We start from the raw sequence: 16,038 nt of genomic DNA, 5'->3' as shown, positions 1-16,038 counted from the left end.
TCAGTGGTGGGTAGCTAACGGTTCGCAAGAACCGTTAGCAAAAATCTGGCCAAGTTCGCAGAACCGGTAACGATGCCCAGCTGGCCACGCCCCCAACTGATTCCCCGGTCGCCTGCCTTTCCCCAAGCCACTAGCCTGCCTTGCGAGGGAAGAGCTCAAGGATCGTGGCAAAAGAGCTCTTTCCCTGCCTTTCCCCAAACCAGCAGCAGGCCTAGAATTTCTTGCCTTGTCTGCTCTAATATCTTGAATATTGCATGAAAATAGAAGTTCCCCTGTTTATTAAAAGAATGATTTAGTTTTGGTGGTTCATACTAAAATTTTGTGGAGAAGGTTAAGCAAAACCAGGTTCTTTTGCTTTTTGGAGTATGCTCAAGTGACAAGAGATGTTATTTTTGTGGGATTGTCCCCATCTGGTCTTCAGTACGTCTCGTTGACCTCTGGATGTCAGATTCCCACCACCAGGCACCAGTTCAGTGGTTCCTTTCCCTCCCCCTCCCGCACAGAGAGAGAGGGAGGGACAGAGGGAAATAGAGAGAGAGAGACAAGAGACACACACAAACAGAAAGGGAGGAAAGAGAGAGACAAAGAGAGAGAGACCCGTTTATGCCTCTCTGAGTGTTTCAAGTTGCAGGCCCCTGGGTTAGGCAAACACCATGGTCGTTAAGTGAACCTTGTGGTCATTAAGCAAACACTGTGGTTGTTAAACAAGTCCGTTTTCCCCAATGGGCATTTTTAACTGGAAACCAGAAGGAATTGTTGGAAACTGGCAAATAGCCTTGAAAACCTCAGTCGCATGACTGTGTGGGATGTTGTAACTGGTCATAAGTGTGTGTTTGTGTGTGTGTGTGTGTGTGTGTGTGTGTGCATGGCTGTCAAAATTCCAAAAACAGATGAAGTAGCTCTGGGGAGGTCAGTCGTAAATTAGAACACTTGCTAAGCAACCAGCCGATAAGCAAGGACCACTTGGATTTGGTTTGCCTTAAGGGTTCAGAGCTATATGGAATTTGGTTTCCTTTGACCCTTTGGGGGATTGCAAAAGGTCCGGATGGGGGAAATCTCACAGGGGGAACTAGGATCGTGACCACCTAGCCACGCCCACCCAGTCACATGACCGCCAAGCCACGCCCACAAAATAAGCCACGCCCACAGAACCAGTAGTAAAAAAATTTAGAACCCACTCCTGAAACTCGTGTCTTCCCCACCATAGTGATGTTATATAACGATTGTGGCAAACCCTTTGCACTGCTGAGACATTTCCCTTTTAACGTTGAACCTACAACGGGCCACAGAGTTTAGGGATTGCAACTACTGTATAGTCAGACCATGTATAATTGACACTGGATTTTATTATAGATTTAGTTGTTATTTATTATTTTATACCAGACTTTTTAAATGCATATAAACTGGGTGCCTTTATTTGTTCTAGTCTAAGACTGTAATAATCAATTGAATTGAACTGAACAGGAGTTCAAAATCCTGGATCTTGCACAATTTCAAAGGTATCTTATACAAAGCAATAAGAGTCCTTATTCTTATTTTAATGTCATATTAGGGAAGGCTGTTTCACACTCTTATCATCCTTATAATTGTGTTGCATTTTGTGAGATCTCGATCCAACAACTTAGGTCAGGCCTCTCGCCCTACAAAACAAACAAACAAGCCAACCAAATGCAACACAAAAGTTATTACCGAAGAAAGAGAGACTTCAACAAAACAAGACCAATTCCTGAACCTTACAAAATTTCAGACACATCATGCATAAATAGATAAGATTTCACACCGTTCAGTAGTTTTTCTTTCCATTTTGGGCAGGATAGTTTATAGAAATCTCAGTGGAGGCTTGTTTAATGACTCCAGAGACCATAAAGAGAGGCAGAGGCATTACCAGTGGGAGATGGATAGGTGTAAAAGTGAGCAAGGGAAGTAGTTAGTTTGTCCCAGTCTGTAGTTAGGGAATCCACAACAGAGGCCATAAGAGAGATGGAGGTAGAGCCTTCAGGACAAGAAACAAGGGATGGAGAAGTCAAAACGGTAAAATTACAAAATGGGGGAAGGAGAAAAGGAATGTCATTCAGAAAGACTTCTGATGATGCCATGAAAAAGTATAGTAGCTTGGACAAAGGACAAAAGGAATGGAAAAGAAAACACCTATTTTATTGACTTATTCGCTTATTAATCACATAAAATGAGGACTCGCATTGTAAACCTCTCAGAGAGTTCTATAAAGCACTACGGAAGCAGTATGTAAGTCTACTTGCTGTTGCTGTTTATGTAGCTGTCCCCTTCATACAAGATGACCCTGGGCAGCGTACAACCCTTCCAAGACTGAGTGGCTGTGGGTACCGGCGTCCCAGTACAGTCAGCTTACACCATCGCTGACTGTGGGGGAGGAAGTACTGACCCCCAGGGAGGGAGTGCGCAACTTAGGCGTCCTCCTGGACGATCGACTGTCCTTAGAGAATCATTTGACAGCCGTCGCCAGGGGAGCTTTTTATCAGGTCCACCTGATCCGCCAGTTGCGCCCCTTCCTTGACCGGGACGCCTTACGCACAGTCACTCACGCCCTCATCACTTCTCGCCTGGACTATTGCAATGCTCTCTACATGGGGCTCCCCTTGAAGAGCACCCAGAGGCTCCAGTTAGTCCAGAATGCGGCCGCGCGGGTGATAGAGGGAGCACCGCGTTGCTCCCATATAACACCCATCCTGCGCGGCCTACACTGGCTACCGGTAGTCTTCCGGGTGCAATTCAAGGTCTTGGTTACCACCTTTAAAGCGCTCCATGGCTTAGGACCGGGATACCTTCGAGACCGCCTTCTGCCGCCGATTGCCTCCCAACGACCTGTGCACTCCCACAGAGTGGGCCTCCTCAGGGTGCCATCGACCAAACAATGTAGGTTGGCGGCCCCCAGGGGGAGGGCCTTCTCTGTGGCAGCACCAGCCCCTGTGGAACGAGCTTCCTCCGGGATTACGACAACTCCCCGACCTCCGGACCTTCAGACGTGAACTGAAGACTCTATTATTTCAGCGCGCTGGACTAGCCTAAGATAAAATGTTTTAGCAAATTTTAATGGGGTTTTATTGGTTTTTACTGTTTTAGTGATCAGGCCATGATAATATTTAGTTTTAACTGGGTTTTAATGCTTATTTATTATATTGTTTTAATATGCCTGTGAACCGCCCTGAGTCCTACAGGAGATGGTGTGGTATATAAGATTAATAAATAAATAAATAAATGATATATGTCTTTATGTTAACAAAAAAAGGGAAGTTGAGAAATGAAAGAAGAAAATAGTGAGAGATGGAGAAAGGAAGACCTGAGTAACCAAGTCTGGATAAAGATCATCAACCATGGCGTTGTAAGTTAGTTTATAGGAAGATCAACAGAAAAAGAAAAGAGAACACAAAATCTACAGTAGCCCAACCTAGAGAGGAGAAGCATATACGCAAATGCTTACTTGCTTTTCTAAAGGGAACAATTCTCAAACATCTCTATGCAGGCTGGAAATGATCTCTTCCAAAATTATCCAGAGTCCTCTGAACAGAAGGACCGAATCTCACTTCTATACCCTTAGTTCCTTGTGCGTTGTTTCTTCAAATAATAAAACATGATTAGCCCATTGGTATGCATAGAAACGTAGACAGGGCTGGCTCGAAAAATCAGGACCCTCCTAAGCATACCAATGGCCTATGAATCCATTGGCAGTGTCCATTTTGCTGTCCGAATACATGGAGAACCTAACCCTAACCCTAACCCTAAGTGGGTTTGCCCCAAATGGGATTTTCCCATGTATTTTACCAGGAACTGTGGATAGCGTGGACTAGAAAAGCCAGTGCCCTCTTAAGCTTACTGTTGGGCTACGAATCCATTGGTGATGACCATTTTGCTGTCTGAAATCAAGGGGACCTAACCCTAATCCTAAGTGGGCTTGCTCCTCCAGTGGGATTTCCCCAGGTATTTTATCTGGAAAGACAGGGCAGGCTTGAAAAGTCAGTGCCCTCTTATGCTTACCGTTGGGCTACGAATCTGTTGACATGGTCCATTTTGCCGTCTGCATTCAAGGAGAGCCAACCCTAACCCATCTTATCTACGTTTCCTGGTAAAATACATTGGGGCAAACCCAATTAAGGTTAGGTTCGGTCTCCTTGGATTCAGAAGAGGGCTTATATTTAAAACTGAGTTTATTCTGTGGAGTTCTTGGTGTTCTGTGACCTTGGCTGTTTGCTTGCAGCAGGGATCCTGTGACCATGTTACCTGGAGCGGTAGGGTAATGAATCTTCTTCAAGCAAGCAAGCAAACTGAGAGAACTTCTAAGCCTCCACATTTCAGCCCTGAGTTACAGAGATTCCCTCTGATTTGAGCTTATTTTGTCTGCTTCGAGAGCGTCCTCACATGTCCTGTCCCCAACCAAAGGACATCCAGACATCTTTGTTCACAGCTCCATCAAATCATTTGTTCCTCAGTTTGTAATTGTGTTGACAAACGTTTCAGTGACTAAATTGCAATTTAGTCCAATAGCTTCTAGCAGCTTCTAGAAGAAGAAGAAGAATTTATTGGCCAAGTGTGATTGGACACACAAGGAATTTGTTTTGGTGTATATGCTCTCAGTGTACATAAAAGAAAAAGGGAAAAAAATACCTTCATCAAAGGTACAACATTTACAACACAAATGATGGTCATAGGTTACAATTTAACCCTTAATGATAGCAACAAAAAGTTACAGTCATACAGTCATAAGTGGAAGAAGATGGGTGATGGGAACGATGAGAAGATTAATAGTAGTGCAGATTTAGTCAATAGTTTGACAGTGCTGAGGGAATTATTTGTTTAGCAGAGTGATGGCCTTCGGGAAAAAACTGTTCTTGTGTCTAGTTGTTCTGGTGTGCAATGCTGTATAGCGTTGTTTTGAGGTGCTTGATCCTATAGTTTGATCAGCCAAATCCTGCATCGGAAGCTTTCTTCAAAATTTGGTTTATTTAAAGAGAATGTACATTTCCAACAAAAAAATATGGGACAGGCAGATAATCACTGAAGTTATACAGTTAATGCTCAGAGTAAAATTAATTAGACAGGGCAAGTTAAAGAACATTGAGTAGTTTTCATCATAGTTTCAAAAAGTATCATGAATTTTGTGGCTTCATAGCAAAATCTCCACTATTTTCTCATTTATAATTGTTAAAAATAGAACAGAAAAAATTAAAATTTGTAGCTCCATAATATAATTTCTACTATTTTATTATTTATTGTTGTTACAAATCGAGCAGAAAAAAGTAAAAGAGAGAAAACAAGAAAGGCACACACTCCAAAAATAAGATATATAAATATAATTATTTAATTTCCTATTTCCCATAGAAACATCTGCAGAAAGAGATACATATTTGCCCTTATGGTCAAGCACATACTTAAAGAATTATTAAAACGAGCAAGCAAATAGGTAGCTCTACTATGGTTTGGAAACATCTTATTATTTTCCTCCCCCTGTTTTCATTTGAAGGAAATGCTTGACTGTCTCCTTCAAAGAGAGTTGTGGGGGGATGTTTCCTGGGACCTTTTCCTGGGACTCTGATCAGTCAACAAGCATTGCTCGAAGATTTCGGGCATCTTCCAAAACATCCTCAAGAAAGGTGTTCAGAAAATGATACGTGACAGCAAATGAACTCGCTCCACCAAACACAGACCCAAAAACAGGTATAAAAGTAAAAGCCACTTCCACAACTGACACATTCACCCAGAGAGACGACTGCATCAATAGAGAAAATAGCAATCCTATGTTGATGGTGTTGGCTAATGGAGTTTTCTTGATAGCCGACCTCAGCTTTTCAAATTCTTTTCCAGTGTGAAGGGCCAAAATACGGAGCGAATGGTCATCTAGACCAAATGCGTTGCAGATACATGTCAGAGCATCCAGCAATATTGGAATATCACAAAGCATAGAGAGACCTGGAACAGGCACCGCTCCACAAGCACATGACACCAACGCCACCTTCTTTATATGTGATAGTATTTCAGCTTTTTTCACCCTCAGTTCATTTTCTGAGAACAGCTCTGCAGCCTTGGTTGAAATATGCTTCTTGTAGTAAGGAAGTTCAGCAGCCATTGTCTCCCTCAGGAGAGGGAAATCATACTGGTCTTCCTCCCAGTTGGAAATCAGAAATACTCTCGCAGAGAGACCACCAGCCCTTCTCAAACAATCTTCACAACATTTGCTTATAAATGCCAGGGTTCTCTCCATGTTGAAATTCTTTTTCCTCCTTTCACCCTCGAGGCTCATATCAATTTTGCTACGCACATAATAAAACTTCTTCCTCATTCTGTGTATTTCTTTGGCCAGCAAAGCATCGTTTTTAGTAAAGCGTTCAGAGGTAACCAAAATATAGACATCATAACTTTCAAATTGGACTTTCTGCAGATATTCCGCTGCTTCAAACCGAGGGGTTCCGATCCCTGGGAGGTCCCATATTTGGATATTGGGAAGAAAAGGATGAGGATAGGCCTTTGGCACCATGGTTTGTTCTACTGTCCCAACTGCGGCTGCATCCTCATCATCATCCATTACACCCCGGATGGCATTGACAAAGGACGATTTACCAGCACCTGCCTGCCCAATCACTGCAATATTAAGGGGCAGATTTTGCATTTCATTTAAATGTTTTTGGTAGTCCAACGCCATTTTGTGAACGCTGCCTTGACTCAAATCACTCCTGAATTCTTCAAATCGTCTCCATAGAGAATACCTTGTAATTTCATTGCCCATCGTTGTTCTTTGTTCTGTGAAGATTATCTGGAAAGGAGAAGAGACATTGGGATACTTCTCAGCTACTTCAGGCACTTTGAACTTTACGGTTGAAGAAGAACCCAGAGAATACCATGGACTCAACCAACGGACCATTAAACAAATCCACCCAGAGTTTTCATGGAGGCTCAAATGTCCAGGCCTAAATTATCTTCCTTTGGACCCTGGATGTGAAGACTCAGCTCTTTGCTGATGGTTCTGATGGTGGGGAAAGGGGAAGGGAAGAAAAGAAGATGGGGTAGGCTCAGTTACAGTGGCAACGAGTGTGCCATTAAGAGTCTTGAGAGAATGGTTTGGGTTTAGACTGTCAAGGGGAAGATCTATCTATGTGGTCACTAGAAGATGAAAAATAGTTGATGGCACATAATCCATTTAAAAAAGAACAAAAATCGGGGGAGGTGGGAAAGGTGACTTTTGAAAGAAAATGGAAGTGAAAAATACCATATCTCTCTGCTTGTCTCTCCTGCCTACAAAGCTCTGGTCTCCAAATCTTGGAAGCCTGATTATTATTATTTCAACCCTTCCCTCACCAAGGTAAGACAAGCCAGTTATTAACTATATCCAAAGGTCCAGTGTGAGCCCAAAGAACGCATCATTACATACAGGGGAGAACAGCCTGGTGCTTCTCCAGCTCATTCCCCAGAGTCACCCACAAAACCTTTGGCTGCAGAAATTAGGGTGAAGGGTGCATATTTTTCCTTAACCCTGGAGCGTCTTCAGCCATTCACAGATTCCTAGGCACAAGGCACACATTCTGTCACAGAAAAGAAAATGGTATCTAAGGCTACTTTATAGGAAGCGCAACAAAACCTGCAAAGTTAATAGAATATAAAACCCAGGAATACGAAATGTACCTCGACAGGGAGAAGGTGTGCACAAATCCTTACTTGCTCTTCTAAAAGGAGTAATTCTCAAAGAGGTCCACGCAGGTTGGGAAGGGTCTCTGTCCAGTGTCTCCAGATTCCTCAGAGAGAAGGACTGGATCTCCCTTATGGAGTCAACCTTTAAGTGTTGAGTGTATTGCGTCCCACCAATAATAAAATATTCCTCCCATTTCATATCACGTGCAATTCTGACTATGGGAGTCCCAGGGTTTTTTTTTTGGTTTTTTTTTTTTTTTTGCTGATGCCAATCATTTCCTTTTCCTTTACAAGAAACGAAAGTAACTTAAGTTTCGGGTTCTGGGAAAAACAAAACTTTTCAGATGTGTGGACTTCAGCTGCCACAAGTCCACAGCTTTCCCTGGGATTTCAACCCACCATTCCCCAGATTTTTCCAGAACTTCAAAACCCATAATTCCCTGGCAAAGAGTGGGGTACATCAAGAAATTATTGCTTTTCTAATCCAAAATCCTGGAAAACATTTGCATTCACACAGTGCCATGCGCTTCCATCGGCCGTCCTGTATGGCAAGTATAAAAGAATAGAATAGAATAGAATAGAATAGAATAGAATAGAATAGAATAGAATAGAATAGAATAGAATAGAATTTTTTATTGGCCAAGTGTGATTGGACACACAAGGAATTTGTCTTGGTGCATATGCTCTCAGTGTACATAAAAGAAAAGATACGTTCATCAAAGGATACCGTTCATGGGAAGACTCTGTCCCTGCGGCTCAGGAGAGGTGGGGACTGTGCTCCTTAGAATGTTCCCTTTATATGGAGATTAGGAAAAAACATATTAGGAAAAAAATAATAGATACAAACGCAAGGTAAACCGCTCCAAACTCGATTCCAGAAAATATGACTTCAGTAACAGAGTGGTCAATGCCTGGATTGCATTATCTGACTCTGTAGTTTCTTCCCCAAACCCCCAAAATTTAAGCTTAAACTGTCTACTGTTGACCTCACCCCATTCCTAAGAGGTCTGTAAGGGGCGTGTATAAGTGCACCTGCGTGCCTACCGTCCCTGTCCAAATGTTCCTTTTTTACTTACTCTTTTCATGTATCCAAATTATGTTTATACTTTTTACCTGTTATCTTATATGTGGTTGACAAATAAATAAATAAAATAAATAAATAAATATTCTGCCAATAACTGCTAGGTATCCTGGCCGTTCAATGGCTGCTTAAGAATGAACAGGCCATAACTACAGCACAGGTGGCTAGATTTTGCACAGCAGCACTGGGGATTCATCGTAAAAACTTGTCTTCTCCACCGTAGTGATGTTATATAAGGATTATGGCAAACCCTTTGCACTGCTGAGACATTTCCCTTTTAGTGTGGAACCTACAACGGGCCACACAGTTTAGGGATTGCAACTATCGTATAATCAGACCATGCATAATTGACACTGGGTTTTATTATAGATTTTAGTTGTCATTTATTATTTTATACTAGACTTTTTAAGTGCATATAGACTGGGCACCTTTATTTGTTCTGGTCTAAGACTGTAATAATAAATTGAATTGAACAGGAGTTCAAAATCCTGGATCTTACAAAATTTCAAAGGTATTGTCGTGGCTCCAGCCACACACACACACACACCGGGCCTGGTCCCCTGCCAGAGAGTGACTCAGAGAGTGAGGGGGAAGGGCTGTCAGGGCTCTCTTCTGCAGGGCCGGCTTCCCTGGCTCAGCTCCAGGAGCCAGAGGCAGGCCAGGTGGAAGAAATAACGAGGCCTCTGTCTCCTGTATCTCCCCCCGCCCAGACAATGCTTCCAGACCCAGATGAGGACAATCAGTCCTGGTTGGACCCTAGGTTTCATAGACAGGAGAAGTGGGAACAACAGAAGCAGGGGTGGGGCAGGCCTAGGAAGTGCTGAGTCATGGAGCCACACCCCACAGGTATAAAAGCAGCAGGGGCTGCTATACTACTCCGTGGCGAATAAAGCAACTGCTTAGAGAGAACTTGAGCTGAAGTAGTGTTTGTTCCTGGTTTCCTGGTTGATTCGCCGGCATCAAGAAAAGATAACAGAGAAACTTGGCAGACGCTCGCTAGTTTGCTGCCATAGCTGATAACTGCCGTGGATTGAATTGCTGGCTAATTAAGTCATTGCTTGTGCCTCCCAGACTGAGGTGGGGGGGGGACAGAACAGGTATCTTATATAAAGCAATAAGAGTTCTTATTCTTATTTTTATGTTGTATTAGGGAAGGCTGTTTCACACTCTTATCATCCCTATAATTGTGTTGTGTTTTGTGAGATCTCAATCCAACAATTTAGGTCAGGCCTCTCGCCCTACAAAACAAACAAGCAAACCAACCAAATGCAACACAAAACTTACCGAAGAAAGAGAGACTTCAACAAAACAAGACCAATTCCTGAACCGTATGAAATTTCAGACACATCATGCATAAATAGATAAGATTTCACACCGTTATGTAGTTTTTCTTTCCGATTTGGACAGGATAGTTTATGGAAATCTCAGTGGAGGCTTGTTTAATGACTCCAGAGACCATAAAGAGAGACAGAGGCATTAACAGTGGGAGATGGATAGGTGTAAAAGTGAGCAAGGGAAGTAGTTAGTTTGTCTCAGTCTGTAATTAGAAATCCCATCACAGAGGCCATAAGAGAGATGGAGGTAGAGCCTTCAGGACAAAAAACAAGGGATGAAGTCAAAATTATAAAATTACAAAATGGGGGAAAGAGAAAAGGAATGTCATTCAAAAAGACTTGTAATGATGCCATGAAAAAGTATAGTAGCTTGGACAAAGGACAAAAGGAATGGAAGAGAAAACACCTATTTTATTGGCTTATTCGCTTATTAATCACATAAAATGAGGATCCACATGGTAAACCACTCAGAGAGTGCTATAGCAATAACACCTAACTTACAGTATATACCGCTTCACACTGCTTTACAGCCCTCTCTAAGCAGTTTACAGAGTCAGCCTATTGCCCCCAACAGTCTGGGTCCTCATTTTTACCCACCTCAGAAGGATGGAAGGCTGAGTCAACCTTGAGCCTGGTGAGATTCGAACTGCCAAACTGCTGGCAGCCGGTGATCAGTAGAAGTAGCTTGCAGTACTGCACTCTAACCTCTGCGCCATCGCAGCTCTAATAGTGCTATGAAGCAGTATGGAAGTGATATATAAGTCTAAGTGCTGTTGCTGTTTATGTAGCTGTCCCTTTCCCACAAGGTGACCCTGGGCAGTGTACAATCCTGGTATAGATAGATAGATAGATAGATAGATAGATAGATAGATAGATAGATAGATAGATAGATAGATAGATAGATAGATAGATAGATAGATAGATAGATAGATAGATAGATCTATCTTTATATTAACAAAAAAAGGGAAGTTGAGAAATGAAAGAAGAAAATAATGAGAGGTGGAGAAAGGAAGACTTGAGTAACCAAATGTTCTATTGGGTAAAGATCATCAACCGTTTTTAGTTAATACAACTTTATGCAAGAGCTCAGGTATCTCTCTTCACACACACACACACACACACACACACACACACACACGCTTGCAAGATTTCATGATGATTTCAGAGAGGACGTGTAGTTGAGACTGTTCGGGACACCCCACCAGTGACCACTAACTGTGCCCTGGAGGTAGGTATTATGTAAGTGACTGTGTGTTAATCTGGATTATGAGGAGAAACCTGGGCTGTTGCTGGTGTGTCACTGCAGTGGCGCTCAAGCTCTCAGAGCTGGTTGTGGGGGACTTCTCTCCAAGCCTTTTGGTTCTGAAGGACATCCCATCTTAGAATTGGGTCCAAGTTGACTTGAGATCCCGTGGCCTCCATGCAACCCATGGATTTGACCCAGGTAATTTTAGCTCTGATTCAGAGCTGGTGATGTTTGGCCTAGATACGAAGACATGGCTATCTGTCATTTGTTGTGTTGGATCATTTTTTGTTGTTGTTGTTGTTGTTTCAGGTTGTCGTAGACACTCAAGATCTTTGCAAAGACGATGGGCCCATTCAAATGGTTCCCCACAGTTGCCTGAGGAACCGTGAGGGTTTTCTGAAGATCCTTGGAGCAGAAACAAATCACACACAAATGTGGTCTGTTCAGATTTGATGGCATCTCGTTGAAACGAATGTTTCATTTTCCCAATGGACACATAACTGTACTTTTCTGTACTTGTACAATCTCTCATCAGCCTAAAGAAGAAGAAAAGACTCCTTTTGTTGTCTCTGGGTGTTGTTGCCCTTTTAATTTCTGCAGAAACAACTTGAACTGAAAGAGGAGAAAGAAGGAGGCACCCTGTGGATAGAGGGAGAGAAAAAAAAAGACCATGGCTGAAAGTGACCCAAAAAATCTACCTGGGAGCAGGTAACGGATAATTTTTGAACTAAGTTTCAAAATAATAATAATAAACTTATAATAATAAGTCTTATTTCCAGACTTATGTGCTTGCTTACTTACTTATGGAGCTTCCTTAGGCCAGGTTGACAGGAATTCCAACCTGGAGTGAGACAATAGGCAAGTAGGTTCCCAGCTGCCTATTGGTTTGTTGTTGTTGTTGTTGTTGTTGTTGTTGCTTTTAACTGTGCAGTATTAGTGACTTGTTATGTGTCTCAGGTCTTAATTGTTTAATAAAGAAAGAAATAGATATTTAAATAGAAGATAGATAGATAGATAGATAGATAGATAGATAGATAGATAGATAGATAGATAGATAGATAGATGAAAGAAAAAGAAAGAAAGAAAGAAAGGGAAGGAAGGAAGGAAGGAAGGAAGGAAGGAAGGAAGGAAGGAAGGAAGGAAGGAAGGAAGGAAGGAAGGAAAGATAGATGTAGGAAGAGAAAGGAGCGGAAGATTGGAGAGAGAGATGAATAGATAGATGTAGACAGAGTTGATTAGAGAGAGAGAGAGTGATGAGAGAAAGTGGTGGTGGTGGTGGATGTTAATATTGTATTAATGTATATACAATATTTTTACTATAGTATATTTTCCTCAAAGAAGCTACCAAACATTTTAATGGTTACGTAAAAAGTCAAAATAGTCTATAACAAGCGTGCCTAACCCGCTCCCATGGATCACATACAGCCCTGGGCTGCTAGTAATGTGGCCCAACAGGATAATGAAAAATATTTTAAAAATAAAGGAAGTTTTATATATATAAAGCGCGTATATTTTATAAGTGTTCTATATATAATACATAAAACTTATATAATATGTGTGTGTGTATGTATATATATAATACATAAAACTTATATAATATGTGTGTGTGTATGTATGTATGTATGTTAAATATACACATATATAATAATATAATGTAAGGATCTCCAACCTTGGCAACTTTAAGACTTGTGGACTTTAATACCCAGAATCATCTATTGCAATATCCTTCCTGTAAAAGACTACTTCAGCTTCAATCGCAATAATACAAGAGCAAACAATAGATTCAAACTTAATGTCAACCGCTTCAAACTTGATTGCAGAAAATATGACTTCTGTAACAGAGTTGTTAACGCTTGGAACTCATTACCTGACTCCATAGTCTCTACTCAAAATCCCAAAAGCTTTAGCCAAAAACTGTCTACTATTGACCTCATCCCATTCCTAAGAGGACTATAAGGGGCGTGCAAAAGAGCACAAAAGTGCCTACCGTTCCTGTCCTATTGTTCCCTTAATTATATCAAATTAACATAGCTGTTGCATACTTTTACATATATATATATATATATATTTCTTTTATGATGTGTTGTTTTTTTATGTCGATGATGGTGTATACTGTTGTGACAAAATGAAATTTAAAAAAAAAAATTGGCTGAGGAATTCTGGGAGTTGAAGTCCACAAGTCTTAAAGTTGCCAAGGTTGGAGACCCCCTGATATAATATATGTGTTATATATGTGTGTGTGTGTTTGAGTGTGTATGTATGTATGTTATATGCAGCTCAAGACAATTCTTCTTCATTCAATGAGGCCAGGCAAGCCAAAAAGTTGGGCAACCATGATCTACAACATCACCAAGCCAAGTGCATTCAAATTTCAACCTCAAGAAAGGTTCAGAAAGTCAAGGCGGGGTGGCGGGGTGGGGGTACAATCATGTGATCAAAGCCCCACCCCCTTTTTTACAGGCTTAGCCCAGGCAACTCATATATATATATAAAGGGGCAAGTTTTGGATGGAATGGTCATGGCTACCATCTTGACTCTTCTGAGTCTCTGGAACATGGTTCTGCTCCAAACAGTGGAAATGTTTGAGGTTTACCACCTTCTCACTTTCTCCCTTTTGCAGTTCCGGACATGATTATGGTACATTTGGATCCTCACGTAGGAAAAAATTTGAGGCAGCTATTTCTGAAGGGAAGCTCACTGAGGCCCTCTCTTACATTCTAGACCAACCGAGCAAGTCGTTTGAAGATTTTCCTCTCCACGTTGCTGTGGTAGGAGAACCAGATGCCGGGAAGTCCTCCTTCATCAACACCGTGCAGAGCCCTTATCTGGATGAGCCCGATGAAGCTGCGGCCGATGTTTCTACAAAAACAGACGTCCCAGATCGCACAAAGGTAGAATTTGGTCAGGTCAAATTTTCAGAGATCACATGGAACAAAGAATTACTTCGGGCGGAAGATGCCGATGGCAAGGAGGTAGACTTAAAGGACTTCCATTACTTCATCATAGTAGGCCCCCGGATTTTCCAGGCCATTCCTTGGGACCTTGCGCTTAAGATCCAAAAAATGGACAAAGAGTTTTCTCTGGTTCAAACGAAGGCAGACCTGCAGTTGGAGGAAGCTAAGAAGCTACAACCATCTAAGGATGGTGAGGAGGATCTCTTCCTCCCCGTAGATTCCTGCAGGGAGTCCTTGAGAAATAAAGGGGTGAAAGAACCTCACGTCTTTGCCGTTTCCAACAAGGAGCCCCGCCGCTTTGATTTCCCCTCTCTGCGGGAAACCTTGACGAGCGAGTTCTTGTGGAAGAAGATTCTTGCTGTCCTTTCTCCTATTTTGGAAAGGAAGGTGGGCAAAATGAAGAAAAACAGCTGGTTGCTCACGGTTCTGTCCGGATTTATAGCTGGGATCCCCATCCCAGGAATTGCATTCGTAGGGGGGCTTATCATCCTCTTTAGATTTGGTTCCTGGTGCCGCCGTAAATTTGGCGTGGATGACACGTCTCTCTCCAAACTTGCCAAGTTCATTAAAGTGGTCCTCCCACACCTGAAATCGATGGTGACCTCCCAGTCCAAAAAGAAAATGGTTTTACAGAGGCTGCCAGATTCCCTGGGATCGTCAGTGATGCTTGCAGAATATTTCTACTGGGACCGTTTCCCCATCATCGGCTGCATATTGTCGGTAGTAATTTCACTTGTTTCCTCTTTCTTCACCCTGAAGAAACTTCCGTCAGATGTTAAGAAAGACACCCAGAATATTGTAATTGCAGCTATCAAACCGAAGAAGACAGACCCTGAAAATTCAAAAACTATTATTGACCTGAGAATATTAAAAAAAATGCCAGCTTTCAAATCCTTGGATGCAGTTCCAAAAATTACTGCAGATTGAGGGCTGTTGTTTTTAGGAATAACCAGGGGTGGGCTGCTGGGGGTTTGGGAGAACCCCTAGCTAAGATTCTGTACAGTTCGGAGAACCCCCAAATCCCATTCCTGGCTGACCCCGCCCACCCTGTCCCGCCCCTCCCAGGAGTCCCCACACGGCCTGTTTTGAATGCGAGGTAAGTGCAGAGCGTGTGCGGAGGCTCAGGGAGGGTGAAAAACAGGCCTACCGGAAGTTTGGGAGAGCCTCCAAAGCCTGGGGAGGCCATTTTTTTCCTCCCGTAGGCTCAAAGAAAGCCTCCAGAGCCCAGGGAGGGCAAAAACACCCTTCCCCTGCCATGGTGCAGGAGGCCAACTAGGTCATGCCTACCATAGCCACGTCCACCCAGCAACGGGGCAGAGAACCCCTTGCTAAAAATTTTGAAGCCCACCCCTGGGAATAACACATTTTTTAATGTGTCAGATGGGGAAAATTATTAAATCCATGACCAGACAGGAGTCCCCATTAGATTTAGTTTTAATTTAATTTAATAAGGCAAAATATAGGTTTTTTTTTAAAAAAAACCATTCAACTTATGTTTCAAAGCATAGGAGCTGCGGTCATTCAAGGACCAAGTTCAATACTTAGCTACAACGAAATCTGCAATGCTGAAATTTGATTACACGAAATATAGATTTTGTGATAGGGAAACTCACAATGTGCATAGTTATAGTGCTTCCATCTTATCAGGAAAAAAATCATCCCACAATTCCCCCTCTTTAATTACGTATAATATGGCCCTTCATCTGAACCAGGGGTGAACTAGCAGGTTCTGAAAGGTTCTGGAGAACCAGTAGTGGAAATTTTGAGCAG

At 42.2% G+C, this 16,038-nt stretch overlaps 2 protein-coding genes across 3 annotated transcripts; one reads left to right on the top strand and one right to left on the bottom strand.

Annotated features, from left to right (window-relative positions):
• Positions 1–4,553: 4,553 nt before the first annotated feature.
• LOC131204377 (interferon-inducible GTPase 5-like) lies at positions 4,554–7,818 on the bottom strand. Of its 2 annotated transcripts, none has more exons than XM_058195604.1 (2): positions 7,648–7,818; positions 4,554–6,781 (listed from the first exon to the last, which is right to left on the bottom strand). In XM_058195604.1, exon 2 carries the CDS (start codon positions 6,752–6,754, stop codon positions 5,567–5,569), a length of 1,188 nt encoding a protein of 395 aa, XP_058051587.1. In that variant the 5' UTR covers positions 6,755–6,781; positions 7,648–7,818; the 3' UTR covers positions 4,554–5,566. The 2 variants fall into 2 exon arrangements, with proteins under 2 accessions (XP_058051587.1, XP_058051588.1); XM_058195605.1 differs by having other exon boundaries at positions 7,681–7,797.
• A 3,632-nt stretch (positions 7,819–11,450) lies between these two features.
• On the top strand, positions 11,451–15,259 carry LOC131204558 (interferon-inducible GTPase 5-like). The gene is made up of 3 exons (XM_058195946.1): positions 11,451–11,512; positions 11,624–12,022; positions 13,935–15,259. The coding sequence occupies exons 2-3, from the start codon at positions 11,985–11,987 to the stop codon at positions 15,193–15,195; spliced, it is 1,299 nt and encodes a 432-aa protein (XP_058051929.1). The 5' UTR covers positions 11,451–11,512; positions 11,624–11,984; the 3' UTR covers positions 15,196–15,259.
• Positions 15,260–16,038: the final 779 nt, after the last annotated feature.

Source organism: Ahaetulla prasina, chromosome 10, assembly GCF_028640845.1.
Source record: "Ahaetulla prasina isolate Xishuangbanna chromosome 10, ASM2864084v1, whole genome shotgun sequence".
Classification (NCBI taxonomy): Eukaryota; Metazoa; Chordata; class Lepidosauria; order Squamata; family Colubridae; genus Ahaetulla; species Ahaetulla prasina.
Note: the sequence above shows the minus strand (reverse complement) of the source record. Positions and strands in the feature narration are given on the sequence as shown.

Excerpts from the sequence above, each read along its gene's own strand:
- LOC131204558 (XM_058195946.1), top strand. The coding sequence starts at position 11,985 with ATGGCTGAAAGTGACCCAAAAAATCTACCTGGGAGCAG. Across the intron at positions 12,023-13,934 it reads AAAAATCTACCTGGGAGCAG|TTCCGGACATGATTATGGTA; the intron begins GTAACGGATAAT and ends TCCCTTTTGCAG.
- LOC131204377 (XM_058195604.1), bottom strand. The coding sequence starts at position 6,754 with ATGGGCAATGAAATTACAAGGTATTCTCTATGGAGACGATTTGAAGAA.